Genomic DNA, 15,094 nt, shown 5'->3' with positions numbered 1-15,094 from the left:
CTTCCCTCTTTCGCCCCCGACCCTCGTGCGGATTTAATTAGCCTGCCACCGCGGTTGTGCAACATTCGTGTCACGCGTCGTCGATTTTCAAGCGCGTTGACGCGAGTCGGTTTATTTTCTTTCTTCGGGCCCTCACACGTTTCGCGTGAGAGCGGCTTTGTCGCGCTGGACCGGCGCGCACGAAAGACGCGTGGAAATTCGAGTTGCGCGTGTAGAATTGCGGGTTGCACGCGCGCTGCTCACATTGCGTCGGCTTCACGAGACGATGTTTGCCGGTTCGCAGGCAACATTGTAACACTTAAGTGGAGCGCGCTTCGAGGTGCGAGGAAAAAAATTTGAGCGAGAGGGCGAAGGGAGGCCTCGGGAATACATTGTACCGTCTACCGGAGTTCAACGCGCGGACACGAAACACCACAACGTCGTCGATCACCGAAGCTGATCCTCGACGCGAGAAAATTATAATTCGAGACGCGAAGGGGAGAAATATCGAGATACATAAGATGTCCGAGAATCAAATGACACGGCAACGACAATGGTAGCGGTATCGAGAATAATAATCAGCAGCTTCTCCTCGCGCGGCTCCTGCAAAGTTTAAACGTTGTTCGTATCTGTCAACATTTAGATACTGTTTCCGCGATAATTTATAAGCTGCCTAGAGTTCGAATTATCGACTTCCGTGAGAAAATCTTTTGTCTGCGTTTGCGAGAAATTTCCCTGTAAAGTATCTATGAAAAAAAAAAAAAAAGAATCTAAATTTTGATAAAGCAAGCTACGAAAATGACGCTTATTTCCACGACGAAACGGACACGTTATCGAAAAATGTCCCTTAAATAATTCGATTCCGTTGGCAGCGTTCACCCTGCAGTCGTGCTTGCGACGACTGGGTTCTTATACGTCGTGTCTGGGGATCGTACGTGAATCATACGTGGTCAGCACAATGCAAGAAAAACACGGCGAGTCGGCCGAGATGAACGTAGTTCCTGGTATCGTCGAGTGTTGGACGCACTTCACGCGCGAGTACACGCGATTGCAACTCGAATACAGATGGAATTATCTGTCTGAGGAATGCGCCGCGTGACAAGAGCGATAGAAATTATCTAGGTGTATATCGCGAATCGTCATCTGATATACATATCCTGAATAAATGTCTGTGAGAAAGTAACGAAATGAAGTGAAATCTCAGAAGAGGCCAATAAAAGAAAAAAAAGAAAGACAAAGGAACAAGGAATTGCTCATTCCGTTGCATCCCTTCACAGAAACTTCATTCCTTCTCTCGTATAAAAATATAATTAGCCGGTGATCTTGTCCGCGTATTCTTAAATATTCAGCGTTAACTACCTCGGAAATTAAATCTGAGATTAAAATTCTATTAGAGTAAAATCCACTCATAAAATTAATGAAGAATGCAAGTTGCTCATCTTCTTATTAAAATATTATCCGCCAAAAGATCTAATCACTTTTAATGATTCGAACGCGCTCTCCGGCCTGAAATTAATAAATAAAAATTGTTTCCCGGTTAATAATCATTGTTCAATAAATGATTAATTCAATAAATAATTATTTAAATGTAAGTGGAAGCCTCGTGCTTTTAAAAATATATACGTTTTAATACAAGCCTCGGCGTATCTAAACGCTTTTTTCGCAAGCGCATCCCTTAGAACCGACGCGAATACTCCATGTTGTCGTACGACCGACGACAAATCGGATACCCCGCCCGCTACGAAATGACTGCGGGGGATGAAATCTGGCGATTCGATTGTTTGTTCTTTTAGTGCGACAGCTACGAACTAACGGCGCGGCGTATTTTCGGCATAAACTTCGTGCTGTATGCCCGGGCACGCAGTATGCTAATAATTTGAGCCGCCGTCCCGGTGATCTTATGTCACTGACGTCGACGTGGAAATCAAAACGGGGTTTTCTGCTGCACAAGCGCTGCTTAATTTAATCGTAAAAGTTCATTAATAAAAAATTCTTTTCAACGGCGTGACTTACGTGCAGGTTATATTCGATTCACCTGAGACCAAAACCGTATCACAATGCTTTTTCGTGAATAGGCATATTCTTCTTTTCTTTCTTAAAATATGAAAACTTAAAAAAAGAAAGCTTTCTTAGAAAAAGCAGCAACATGTGGTTTGCATTAGCCCATATATACCTTTGAAACCGTCACGCTACGATCACAATGGAATATTTGAAAAACAAGAACTTGTTCATTACCTTAGTTGTAAAAAAGCTTTTACAAGATTAATACTTCCACAATGAAAAGTTAATGAATTATCGAGTAAGAATTTTTTTGAAGAAATTTTTGTGGAAATGCTTAGACACTTTATGTATAGAGAAATATGAAAAGATGAATTGAACATATATCCGTGTTGCTGCTTGTCGATTTTCTGGTAGCAACGACGGTGGGTTGGTTCAGCAAGAAAATGCCTCGGTCGCTTTTGTGCGTGACCGGCTGAATGCAATACGGACGGGCGCGAGCTTGCAACTACGTCGGGGCTTAACCTCGGTCTCACCTACATTTTCGACTATGGCATTGCCCATTCTGATATCGGCATTGCCAGCCAGCCAGATTATTTCTCGGTCGCGCTCTTACGCCCTCCCCCGTCTCAAGCCGGAATCCGGCAAAAAGATGAGGGCTCCGCGGGTGTGCGCGCAATTCATCATCCCCAATCGGCCGAGAAACCCGAGGCCTGAACCCATTCAGCGATTGTGCTACGCAACGGCATCGCGTGTGCCTGCGCATTTAAACGCGTTAAAGTTACTGTAGGTCGTAATTCCAACATTCAACCGGCGACATCTTAACGATCGACGACTTTTATTTTGCGATTTGGGCCACGAATGATCCGAGCATCTTTGCGACGGAGCGTAAAAATCCCCTGTGATCTCGCAACATACGAAAGAGCGGCATTATAAAGGGAAATGTTTCTCCAACCACAATCGTTACTACAATTTTAATTAAAATACAAATATTAAGCAAAGCTTTGTTATTTGAAAAAAATTTTTCATTAGCAAATTGTCGAGTAGAATCCCGTGCAATTTTATTTGAATTTCAAGCTAAGTGGAACAGGAGATGGAATCGCCGCATTAATTAAAACGAAACACCGTGGAAGAAGACTAAGAAAGATCGTTCTCCGTGTACAGTAAAACACGGCCGACACTTTCAATCGTTAATGTCGAGTCTGAGATGCTTGCGCTGGATATAAAAAATAAGGGTCGAAGATGATAAAAAAAAAGAAAAAAAAAAATATTTAAAAAAAGCAACAACAAAAAACATGGTAGATGTAATTTAGGGATGGAGGTTGATCGAACGCGTAATGGGAATTTACTCGACGTCGGATAATGGCGAGTGGCAAGCACGTAGTCCCTCTAAATCAGATAACACCGCGATTTCGACGCGGGGAGCGTAACACCTATTTACCCTGGCGCACGGCGCGGAATAGAGACGCCGCACAACACGGTTCGCTGCGGAATAACGCGCGTGCGAATGTGTCATTTCTCATGGATGCGCGGCCTCATCCCGCGCGGCTACGAGAGGGTAGGACGCGCGACGGCATTACGATACGAAAATAACGGCCGGCCGGCCGGACACGTGTGCAAATCCCGGCAAATATTATCCTCCGCCCGTATCGCACGCCTGTGTATATCGGGTACACTCTCCTCCCGCGTATTTGCGCGAAAACTACCCCGGCATGCATCCGCGCGCAAGGGTGTTCTCCGTTTTCCATACCGAGGTATCTCCGGCGATCATCCCTCGAGCGACGGGCTCGGCACCGTTCCGCACGATCTACATACATAACGCCGAGGACGGTCGTCTTTCACTTCCCTCCTCGCATAAGAAATGTCGCAATAAAAATAATAAGTTACATAGGTCCTGACTTCTCCGAGCAAACCCGTCACGTTAACGTTCCGTACGCGATTTACCGCCGATTCTTTTCTCGCTTCGCGTCGCGCGTCATAAGACACGTAAAGCTGAACGTTTTGCGTTCTATTCCGTTGCAAAGTGCGCGATCGCAAGTGGTACAGCGCGAAATCATATCGAGAATCGTACAAATGCGCGTTTCAATTTACGATTTTGTTAAAAATTGAAAATATTTAATTTTCTTTTTTTATTTTATGTAAATCGACAAAATTTTGCCCGCAAAAAATAATTGCAGTTAGGTATTATTTTCTCCTCCCAGTCTACTGGCTTTCGTACGCGAGACTTTACGTAACTCTTTTTTTTTTTTTTTTATTTCGACGTATAAAACAGTATTGGTAATCGTTATCGAATTTAATACCGTTTCTCGTTTTATACACGCGGGCGATTCGGCAATTTCGACGCATATAGCGCAATCGACGTATCTAGATAATTGCATGTCATTCTTTCCGCGTCGTCCCTCCTCGGTTTCTCTTTTATCTGTGCAAAAAGGTCGGGATTTATCTGAGCGAGCGCCAGGTGAATCCATGAGATTAGAAGAAAGATCCGTTAATTGGACGACGGGGGGGGCAGATACCGATGGCCGCAAATTGGATTGCCCCATCCTCACTCGTTCCGCTTACTTACTATACCTCGAATATCGATTATAGTCGTAATAGTATGTAATATCTGGAAAAATCGGCGAACGAGCGGGGATTTTATTAAATAAAGAGCAACGAACGGACGCGTTATCGGGAAACGCTGATTAATAAATCAAAAGTTCTCGCTACTCTATTTACGCGCGTTGTGAAAATTTCATTATTTCAACGGAACTTAACGGGAACTGAAATGCGAACGTTCGAAGTGGCATTGCAGTTTCGATTGCGGCGAAAATCGTTATTTTACGTAATGTATAACGTAACTTTTACGGTGGAAAATAAAATACATTGACTCTTGCCGCAAATCACTTGTAAAAACACTATCGTTGTCTAGCAGATGGTTCAGCTGCTGCTTTCTAAACGTTTGCATGTGCATGCAGTTTGCTTGCTAGGGCACTAACCCTCCCAAACCTCCCCCCCTCCCTCTCCGGGTTGACCCTGCTGCTAAGGGTGGAGCTTAAAATAAGGGTGGTGCCTCTCACAGCTTACCTATCCCATCGGGAAACAGCGTTGGTCGGGATGAACAAGAGTACGGTAAAGCACAGAAGAGACATTGAGATTGAGAGAATCGCTCCGAAATAAATGTTCCCCAGTTGAATTTAGTATGCCTCATGCGAGTGGTTTCGCGTTACGTTCGCGCCGTCTCGCAGCATCGGCGGATTTCCTAATAATCGATCGCGGCGAATTGTGGTTTCTCTTTTTAATTCCGGTGCATTATTTTAAACGCGAACTTGATTCTCGCGATCAACGATACGGGCGCGACTGATGTCGTAGATCAGGTGGCTTAAAAATGAGGGTGATATGCGATCGCTATTGCAATTTATTAACGTTCACGTGGTCGGAACTGATGATTAAGTAGCTGCGACGTGGACGAAGCGCGCGAAATTGTGACTTACGTAGTGTCGGAGTTCAAATAGACGCGATAGAGAAGAATGCGTACAATATGCCATCAGAGGAGAATCACGGAGACGCGTCGGCGATTGCTAAGAAGTCCTCTTTGTGCTTACGATTGGAGAAATAGCTACAAAGAGAATCAGGAAGGTACTGTAGCGACGTATGAACTTTCTTTATCGTTCTCAAGGTTTGTAATTTAAATTACGTAATTATTCTACTCGCTAACACGCTTGTGCGCTTATAAATCATATACGGGAGACTGTAGAGCGAAATGTTTGATAAAATCATGTTTTATAAAAATTTCTCCGGCTTAAATCAGGAGCTGGAACAAATTTTTCAAGAGTTCTCCACCGCGCGCGGTTGACGCGCAAGGGATTTCGACCGCGGCGTCGCTCGCGAATGATACGGCGCGAAAGTCGCGTAACGACGACGTCGAAGCTCCTCGTTATAAGAAACGAAAGCAAAGGGAGCAAACCGTCATTAAAGCGACGGTAAGAGAGCAACCTAACGATGTAGCTACCCGTACTTCTCTCGAATGGAAATTCGCTTGAATAATGCATTTTTTTCGCTGTCTCTTTATTCGATGACGTCCAACTCTCAACACTCTCTCGATTTCTTTTATCGATAATTATTGATATTGTTGAAAAATTATCGAGCTTGTCCGTGAGAATATTTCTTTTTCGAGCATCTATCCTTTTTTTTTTTATAGAAGAATTACAAAATTATTTATCTCAAAAAATCAATCTTTTTTTAATACTTTATGAAACACGTAATTTATAAACACTCATATGACGTAAATTCAAACATATTACGATTGTTAAAAAATGTTGAGCGAAAGCGTCATCGCGTTAAAGTAAAATTCCAAATTTATGTGTGTATCACTCCAAGAATTTTCTTTTTTCACAAAAATTATACTTTAATAATCGCTCGATTGTTAAGTGATCTCACCGACACTCCAAGGATTACTTTTCCTTGGACTTGTTCGCTACAGCCAGTAATTTTCTCGGTAATGCATAAGGTAGCCTCGTGATCAAAAGCATTTCTTAGTTTTTCGTAACAATAGTTCTCGGCAATGGAAGTATAAAACTGAGACTGGCCAATGAGAAAACAACTTATTCTCGGTTGATTTCTCATTGGCCAGTCTCAGTTTTATACTTCCATTGCCGAGAACTATTGTTACGGAAAACTAAGAAACGCTTTTGATACAAAGCTATTATATACGCTGGAAACATGTGGTATCCATTAACGTGAAAAACCACTTTTCATATAGATAATTAGAATATAAAAATAACCTGCATTGAAAATAGACACGCTATACAATCACATTAAAACCGCAAATTCATTTCGGGCCTTAATGTTAATTTAATATTAAATAAAAAAGTTTCTTTTTTTTTTATTCCTTCAGATATTTTTATAAAGTACGTAGAAGAGTTCGCGAAATTACGTAACGTGACGATACAGGCTCTCCGAGTGTAAATTTTTTACCGATTTATACTTTTGAATTTGTCACGTACTCGCAAAGTTTTGTGAGAATTTAAAAAAAAATTCGTAGTTTCAATTTTACGGTTTGTGATCTGTCCATAGAGACGGCTCTATTTTATCTGGGAAAAATATGATTCGGCTTGAGAGCTGCGAACGTGATTTTGAAATAAAGTCACGACCGCCAATACTGCAAGACAAATAATTGCGTCTGCAAAATTCCGATCTCTATGAAGCCAATAACATATCCAATTATCCAGGACGAAAGCACGAGGCGGGAAAAGTTTCTGTGAAATATATTTTTCATCGTGATCTATCCAACATCTAACGATAATTAATTTATTTGCAAAAATAAGTAGCGAGTATAAACAAAAGGAAATCGTTCCAAAATTGTGAGGAAGACGTGAGTAGCTCTGAAGTATTTTATATTCAATATGCGAGGAGAAGACGGGCGAACGTCTATATTTCTCACCGATCGGCATTTCTAAGATATCGAGTGTTAGCGTCGGCATTTCTACCGATGACATTAACGACGACGATGAATTGCGATTACAGCGGGCGTGGAGCACGAACTCTACGTAGTCAGCTGCGTAGCGGAGTTAAGTTAATTCAACCGGGTACGCTGATAGCGCGACTACTTTATGCCGTCGTTTGTGCAATTCGCGATTCGTATTATTGTTACATCGATTTTATATGCACGCGCGTAGGTTGTGAATATCTACAGTTTCCTTTTTCTTCTCCGAGCAAATCCCCTAATGCCACTCTTGGCGCGTTAAGTTCTACCTTGAAGAACAACCGCGGCGACATCAACGTACCGTAACGTATCTCTTCCAACAAGATAAAATTAAACCAAATTTTGATTAAAATGTAATTTTAAAAAATTAACAAAAATGTATCACTCTATATGAAAATTAATAACAATATTATTAATGTGTTAATAAAGTTCTGATAAAAATATGTTTCCGTTAAACGCACATATTAAAAAAAAAAAAAAACTTTTTTTTTCTTTTTGCAGACAGCAGCCCTCTCACTCATACGTTGGATTTGAGTTCGCATTATCATCATCGGCATTCAAACGGCATCGCTAGCCCTACCGCGTCTGGTGGTTTGCAAGAAATCGTGATGAAGGAAAAAAGCAAGAACGCAGCGCGATCGCGCCGCGTTAAAGAGAATCGGGAGTTTCAGGAGCTGGCCAAGTTACTGCCTCTTCCAGCCGCTATAACCACGCAACTAGACAAGGCCAGCATCATCAGACTAACTACTAGTTATCTCAAGATGAGAGCCGTCTTTCCTCACGGTAACGAATATGTTATATACTCACATTTAGTGAATCTTGCTGTTAATATTCGGGTCTTTTATGTTGATCAACGCACGTAAAATAATTACTAACGAATAATAATACATTTATTGATATAAAAGTTAATGTCGCGTGTTTATCGAAATTATTTTAAACCCATCAGAAGGACTGCACTATCTAGACTGAGTAATTGAGCGTGAATAGCCGCAAATCGTGTCCTTTTTTTTATATTTCCACCAGTTGTTATAGGGCTGGTATGAATTTAGCAACCAAACTCTTATGCAAAGGGCAAATAGTATCGGATGAGATGGATGTGATTGCGCACTTAATGCATTGTTAGCCCCCTGCGCTTTGTAAGCAAAGCATGGGGGTCGTTATAGTGTTACAATGACGTCCCCCAGTTCGATTCTCCCTCTTACGACATCGGCGAATTGAATTTCAAGTGGCTGCATCCCTCTAGAACGATCGTCTCGTCTTTATTCCCGGAGAAAAAGAGACACGACGTCCTCAGTGGCAACGCTTTTAAAGACGCCTCCTTGCGCGCTTTGTCGAAAAACGAGCGTGAAATTTCTCAAGAGACCGATCGCCATCGATTGCTATCGCAAAATTAACCCTTTACAATCTAAAACAGCTCGGAAATCAGTCATCGGTTACCGAATAATTGTTAAATCGTTCTTAATTCGTGTATTAACATGGAGGAATAAAAATAAAATCGTTATTACATTGAATCTCGATAAATTCATTTTTAACGAATCACTTTACTGCAAGATTTATATATCAGATATCAGCAATAAAATTCTCGATGTAATGCAGTGATAAAAAAAAAATTCAAACCTAGATCTTACTAAATCTGTTTCTTTCTTTGAGATGAATTGAACTGTCCGTCAAACGTCGTGTATTATACGTTGATATAATCGTATAATCTGACACGTGTCACGTATTGAAACAGCACGATCGCTGGTTTCTTCTTTTTTTTTTTTTTAAAAATATGTAGATTGAAACTCAAAAATATATATTTTAAAATATATACTTATGTCTTAAGTAAAATATCGAGATTAAATATAAATTGTACACCACAATCTTTCGTAGTTTAGTACTGGGGTAATTTACAAATACTTATTTCATTAATCTTTTTAGGTCTTGGAGACGAATGGGGTGCCGCTCCACCTCCCAATAATCCTTTGGAAACTACTATTAAAGAACTAGGCTCACATCTTTTACAAGTAAGATTATTATTTGTACTCGCACTAATAAAATAACTATAAATTTAAGACACAATTTTTTTACATTTCGAGAGAAATTAGAAAATCTGATGCTTAAAAACGTCTATCAAACTTGTTTAATTTATGAATTAACACTGTGATAATGAACTATTTTTAACTGCAGACACTAGACGGGTTTATTTTCGTCGTGGCACCGGATGGAAAAATTATGTACATAAGTGAAACAGCTAGCGTGCATTTAGGTTTATCACAGGTAAGAGATATGCTTTCATTTATTTTATATTGCATTATAATTCTATTTTGGCAATTTAAAAAAATAAAAAAAAGTATTTACCATTAATTTTATATAATTACGTTTGTGTTTGAACAATTTATCAATTTGAGTATTTTTAAATAATTAAATATAAAAAATATATACATAATAAATAGTATTGAAAATTTTTTGCATGCAATTCTTCATCAAATTTCTTATATAAAATGTAATTATTAAATGCATGTGTCGTTATATTATGTGAATGTTACACCAGTTGGTATATTATGCCAGATAATTGAAGTCCGTGTTAATCCGAAAACTATTGACGGCGATTGTTCGTATGTGCAGGTGGAATTAACGGGAAATAGCATATTTGAATACATTTATCCAGAAGATCGGAATGAAATGATTTCTATGCTAAATCTTCCCCAGAGCCCTGCGGATCTCGCGGGTTTCACATTCCCGCCGCCAAATTCGCGAGGGGAAATCGAACTAGAACGTGCCTTCCTGCTCAGAATGAAGTGCATTCTAGCGAAAAGAAACGCGGGTCTGGTTACGGAAGGATATAAGGTAAGTTTTAGCCGGCATGCTACATTGCCGAATAAAACTATTAATCAGATTTACGCGATCCGCCGTAAATGGGAAAACTCGCACGTAGACGCTGATCCCGATTTATGAACGCCTTAATTTTACGAAATCGAGTAAAACTGTCCGTATTAACTTCCCTCCCCGGGAATTGCGAAACTTTTGACATATGCTCTCGAGCAATAACGACGACGCTATTGTCATCAGACGAAGGGAGGTAACGAGAGAAGGTGGAAGGGACCTGCGATATACCTTGCACTTGCTAACCGAGAAAGGCAGTTCTCGCGGAGAAAAATGTTTGACAAATAGCTCGTTCAAGCTATAGTGCCACGGTGACGGTAACCCTCGATGAAATCGTGCATAAAGATCCCCAATAGTGTCGAGCATAGTCATGAATGCAACCCCTGCGAGCTGTTAGACCAGCCGAGAAGAGTTTTAGGGCCAGGGCGAACTTATCCCTATGGTACTCATATGTACAAAAGCAGATTGTAGTTGGCTTTTCTTTTGTTGACGCGCGAACGGAAATGTTCGGATTAATGAACGCGTGAAATTCAAGAACAGAAAGAGGATCTACGCCGAGTGTCATTTGAGGGCGATATCAATAAAATCTCGAGGATTATAAGCCCGCGATAAATTAGCTTAAACTTTGAAAATAATGTAATTTAAATTAAATTTCGATACTTGGCAATTTTATTTATACGTAACATTTTGAAACTGTCGAGATTTAGCTTGCTTTGTTCGATATACGTGAAACCGCAATTGGGGTTGAATTAAAGTAGTCGATCGCTCTCAAGCTCTCACCCTTTTTAACTCTTTAAGTCCCTCATGATGCGCGCCGATGCACCAGAATTACATACGAGATGGTGTATGCAACACGAGCATAATAAGGGCCTATTTGCTTCACAAATTTACTCGGCACTCGAGACCAGGGTGTGATGTTCAACGAGGTTTTTTTCTTTTTTTTTTTTTGCATCGCACCATCAGTCATTCAATTAAGCAAGAATTGTTAATTTGCTGTTGTCCCGCGAAGAAGTGTCCGTACTTCAACCGCGGCGCGTGACGGAATTACTTGAGTATCATACTTTATATGCTCGGACAAGGAATAACATCGCGAATATATCTCGAGTCAAGAGCATGCACGCAACGACGACGTGTTATATGCTAAGAATTTATTATGGCAGCGTGTAAAAAGAGAGAAATAATGAAGTAACGTAACGCATTCGTTTTTTAAATATATTCTCAAATAAATTTTACTAACCGCATTGTAAGGCATTTTTAATTGATCTTACCGGTATTAAAAAAATATTTGAAGTTTCTTATAAGGTGTTACGTCACTTTCATAATTTTCTACGCGATAAAAAAAATTTTTTTCAAGCATTAAGTGTATATCGGCAATCTTTTTGTTCGCTGTTTCAGGTCATACACTGCTCCGGATATTTAAAATGCATCGTGGAGGCTCCGATCGGATGCGAATATGAGGACGGTGTCGGACGATGCATCCGTAATGTCGGTTTAACGGCGGTCGGCCATTCGTTGCCGACAAGTTCGATAACGGAAATAAAATTACACCACAATATGTTCATGTTTCGAGCCTCGTTAGATTTAAAACTAATTTTCCTTGATGCGAGGTAAGTTCTTATTAATGTATCGCAATTGTTAATATATCGCAAAGGGTTAACAAGATAAATAGATCGACGATATAGTTGCCTTTGCGTGAAAAATTTTTATCCATCGTAAAGCGAATCGGTCAAAAAATATAAGTAAAAATATAAATCATTGACGAGAAAAAGAGTCGCTCCGAAATAAATGTCTCGCGATTAAGTTAACGCGCGGTGCATGTTAAAACTTACGCGCAAAATTCGCATAATAAAAATTTTTCGATCAAATCTTTTTTTCTGGGGTCGGATCCTCGCGCAGTTGAAGAAGGCGAGTAATGCTGACTCGAGCACCAGGACACAGTGAATTATTTATTTCCAATGTAATTATAGTTGGGTGTCATATTGCGCCATTAATATTTCGATGGAGGGCTCGCGCAGTGCCCCCGGTTGAGAGGGATACGGCCATTAAAATCAGTTTCGTATTACCACGCTGCCGCGTATCCTCTTTTTTTTTTTTTTTTTTCTTTTTCCTCTCCATCTACGGCAAATAAATATCCACCACCGGCGGTCCGGGCGAACCCTACGCACCCGCTTGCGTGCACTGGGAACGAACATGTGACGCAGTATAAATATAGCGCGGATAGAAGCGCGCGATGAAATTTTATACATACCGCCGATCGGAATCGGCTCGCGCGGATTGTGCAAACTCGCGACGCTCGCACAGTAAATCCCGACGAAAACAAGCCCCGACCCGTGGAAAGCTATCGAACCTATCTATGCGGCCCTTTGGACTGTATTTCCACGTTGGTATGCCGCGCGAAGTGATATCGGATGCTGCGAGTGGGAAATAACCGCGGTAACGTTTTGTACAATACGCACTTCTTCCCTTCGCGTTCCTCGTTACGTCGAAACGCGAATAAAAAAATGTACCGTTTAAGTAAAAAATATTTTTTAACGCTTTCCCGAGAAAATTTTTAATGACGTTAATGGTTCTACGTAGCGTAAATGTGACGTATGAGTTCTTTAATATACGCGTGTTAGAATTAGATGCACGTCAGGCGAAAGGAAGAAAATAATTCACTGAAGCGAAATAAAGATGTGCGCTGCTATGTATATCGTGTCTTATGTGTTGTTACAGGGTAGCTCAGTTAACAGGTTACGATCCACCAGACCTAATTGAGAAAACTTTATATCACTACGTGCACGCATGCGACATTCTGCAGCTACGACACGCTCATCATGTCTGTAAGTATTTCGTTGTGTGTTACTATTGTTAATAAATAGAGCTCTCATTATGAGTGAAATAATTTTATTAATAATCTAAAATTTTCTGACACTTACAACCATCTATTATGGCATAATAAAGTGGTTTTTTTATCCTATCAATTTAATTCAGTTCTATACGTTTTTTCTTTATTTTTTATTTATTTTTTTTTATTAAATTTTTTTTAAAGAATTTACTTAATACCCGATTAATTTTTTAATAAGTGGCAGCTGTATCTTATAATCATCAGCTCGTAGTAATATTAAATTTGATCTCAACATAGATATCTTTATTAAAAGTAATTATGGATAAATAGAAAAATTTTCTAACTTCGCATTTTGTAATGCGATTACCGATCGCACCCGCCGGCTTTCTGCGGATTATCTTTTTACGTTTTTACTTCGTGTTTCTCTCGGCTTAAAGGTTTAGGGTAACCCATTTTTGTCTGAATAATAAACATCGGTAACCGCAGGCGCTCGAAAATATTTTCCCTCGGTAGTTTCTCCGTTGACCAACGGTCCTGCGCGAAATCTTCTCAAACGATATCGATACAATACATCAATGAGATAAGCTCTTAGCGAACTGAAAAAAGTAGCTGACGCTGCTTAACTCGCCGACGCCCTTACGAAACATCCTTTGATCTTACGTCGTAGCCACACGCGCGCGGGTGGCTACGTCGTACTTCTACTCTTTTCCATTTTTCCTCTCTTCGGAGCACCGCCACGCACGCTTATTCTAAGTATGTGGACACGTGGTGCACCTAGAGTGTACATTATTGATTGAACAACGTTGCTACGGCGCGCCGACAAAAAGAGATGGCTGCTGGGTGCGCGTCTGTACGCGCAAAAGAGAGAATGAAAGAGAGAACGAGAGCGAGAGAAAGAGAGAGAGAGAGAGAGAACGAGGGGGAGAGAATGACGATAAGAGCGGCGAACGGGTGGAAGTGAGGGAGATTTAGCGAGAGGTGTGAGCGAGGTAGGAGACTGTTACTGCTATCATTGTTTGAACAGACTCGCAGTTTCACAAGCGCGCCTCGAAGGGAGTCTGACATAATGCCGCTAATGTCTGCGCCTGAGAATTGTACGATATTGCACATGCCATTTCACCCGGATTTTTCTTTCGTGATTGCATTGATAGCGATATAAATATCGGTACAGAAATAACAAAAAATACGATCGCATTTGAATTATTTAAAATTTTTCTTTAAATTCTAAGTAACACGATTTAATGAAGACTGAAAACAAGAGGAATGATAAAATTTGATTTTCTTTCGCACATTAAATTCATAAAATTGTCGAACGCTGGTGAACTTAATTATTTTGTTGACAGTATTGCGGAAAGGTCAGGTGACCACTAGATACTACAGGTTTCTCACAAAATCCGGCGGCTGGGTATGGATGCAATCGTACGTGACGATTGTGCACAATTCGCGAAGCTCGCGCCCGCATTGCATCGTGTCTGTCAACTACGTCTTGACGGCGAATGAGAACACGGGTCTCGTTCAGGATTGCGAGCAAAAGTCATCCTGCTCGAGCCCGGGAAATCCGCCGAGCGCCCACGTGTCGACCCCCGTCACGATTGGAGATCTAGACAATCACAGCCCGAGTCCGCCTTCGTACCGTAGCAGAACCAAGGAGCCACCTGATACCGATTACGCCGACAGTTCCGGCTATCCTAACTCGGAATACATGGCTACTAATCACAACCATTATCTATCATCCTCGCCGTATGCGTCACACAGCATGAATGGTGCCACCCACGAAGACAGTGCTTACTACAGCCCGGAATTGCTCTACCAGTACAGTGGTGAGTATCACAATTAATTTATAAAATAAAAAAACGACATTACTAACATATTAAGCACACACGTCTCACAATCAGATACATTTGATTAAATACAGAGTGTCCGAAGCGACACTGTCTTTAACAGTTATTAAACTTCTAGCG

The 15,094-nt window shown here is 40.7% G+C and overlaps 2 protein-coding genes across 3 annotated transcripts in view; one reads left to right on the top strand and one right to left on the bottom strand.

Annotated features, from left to right (window-relative positions):
* Positions 1-15,094, bottom strand: part of LOC139104194 (transmembrane protein 267-like) — a 41,682-nt gene that overhangs the window by 14,281 nt on the left and 12,307 nt on the right. The gene's annotated exons all lie outside the window — the stretch shown is intronic.
* The window catches only part of Sim (bHLH transcription factor single-minded), a 28,711-nt gene that overhangs the window by 11,790 nt on the left and 1,827 nt on the right, over positions 1-15,094 (top strand). For both annotated transcript variants that reach the window (XM_070659492.1, XM_070659491.1), the window contains exons 2-8: positions 7,943-8,224; positions 9,362-9,447; positions 9,611-9,700; positions 10,049-10,270; positions 11,702-11,913; positions 13,022-13,128; positions 14,477-14,953. In XM_070659492.1, the coding sequence (XP_070515593.1) occupies positions 8,050-8,224; positions 9,362-9,447; positions 9,611-9,700; positions 10,049-10,270; positions 11,702-11,913; positions 13,022-13,128; positions 14,477-14,953 (1,369 nt within the window). In that variant the 5' untranslated portion in view covers positions 7,943-8,049. The remainder of the gene's footprint in view (positions 1-7,942; positions 8,225-9,361; positions 9,448-9,610; positions 9,701-10,048; positions 10,271-11,701; positions 11,914-13,021; positions 13,129-14,476; positions 14,954-15,094) is intronic.

Source organism: Cardiocondyla obscurior, linkage group LG07 (genome assembly GCF_019399895.1).
Source record: "Cardiocondyla obscurior isolate alpha-2009 linkage group LG07, Cobs3.1, whole genome shotgun sequence".
In the NCBI taxonomy this organism is placed as follows: domain Eukaryota; kingdom Metazoa; phylum Arthropoda; class Insecta; order Hymenoptera; family Formicidae; genus Cardiocondyla; species Cardiocondyla obscurior.
The sequence above is the reverse complement of the archived record's forward strand: the minus strand, read 5'-3'. Positions and strand labels throughout refer to the sequence as shown.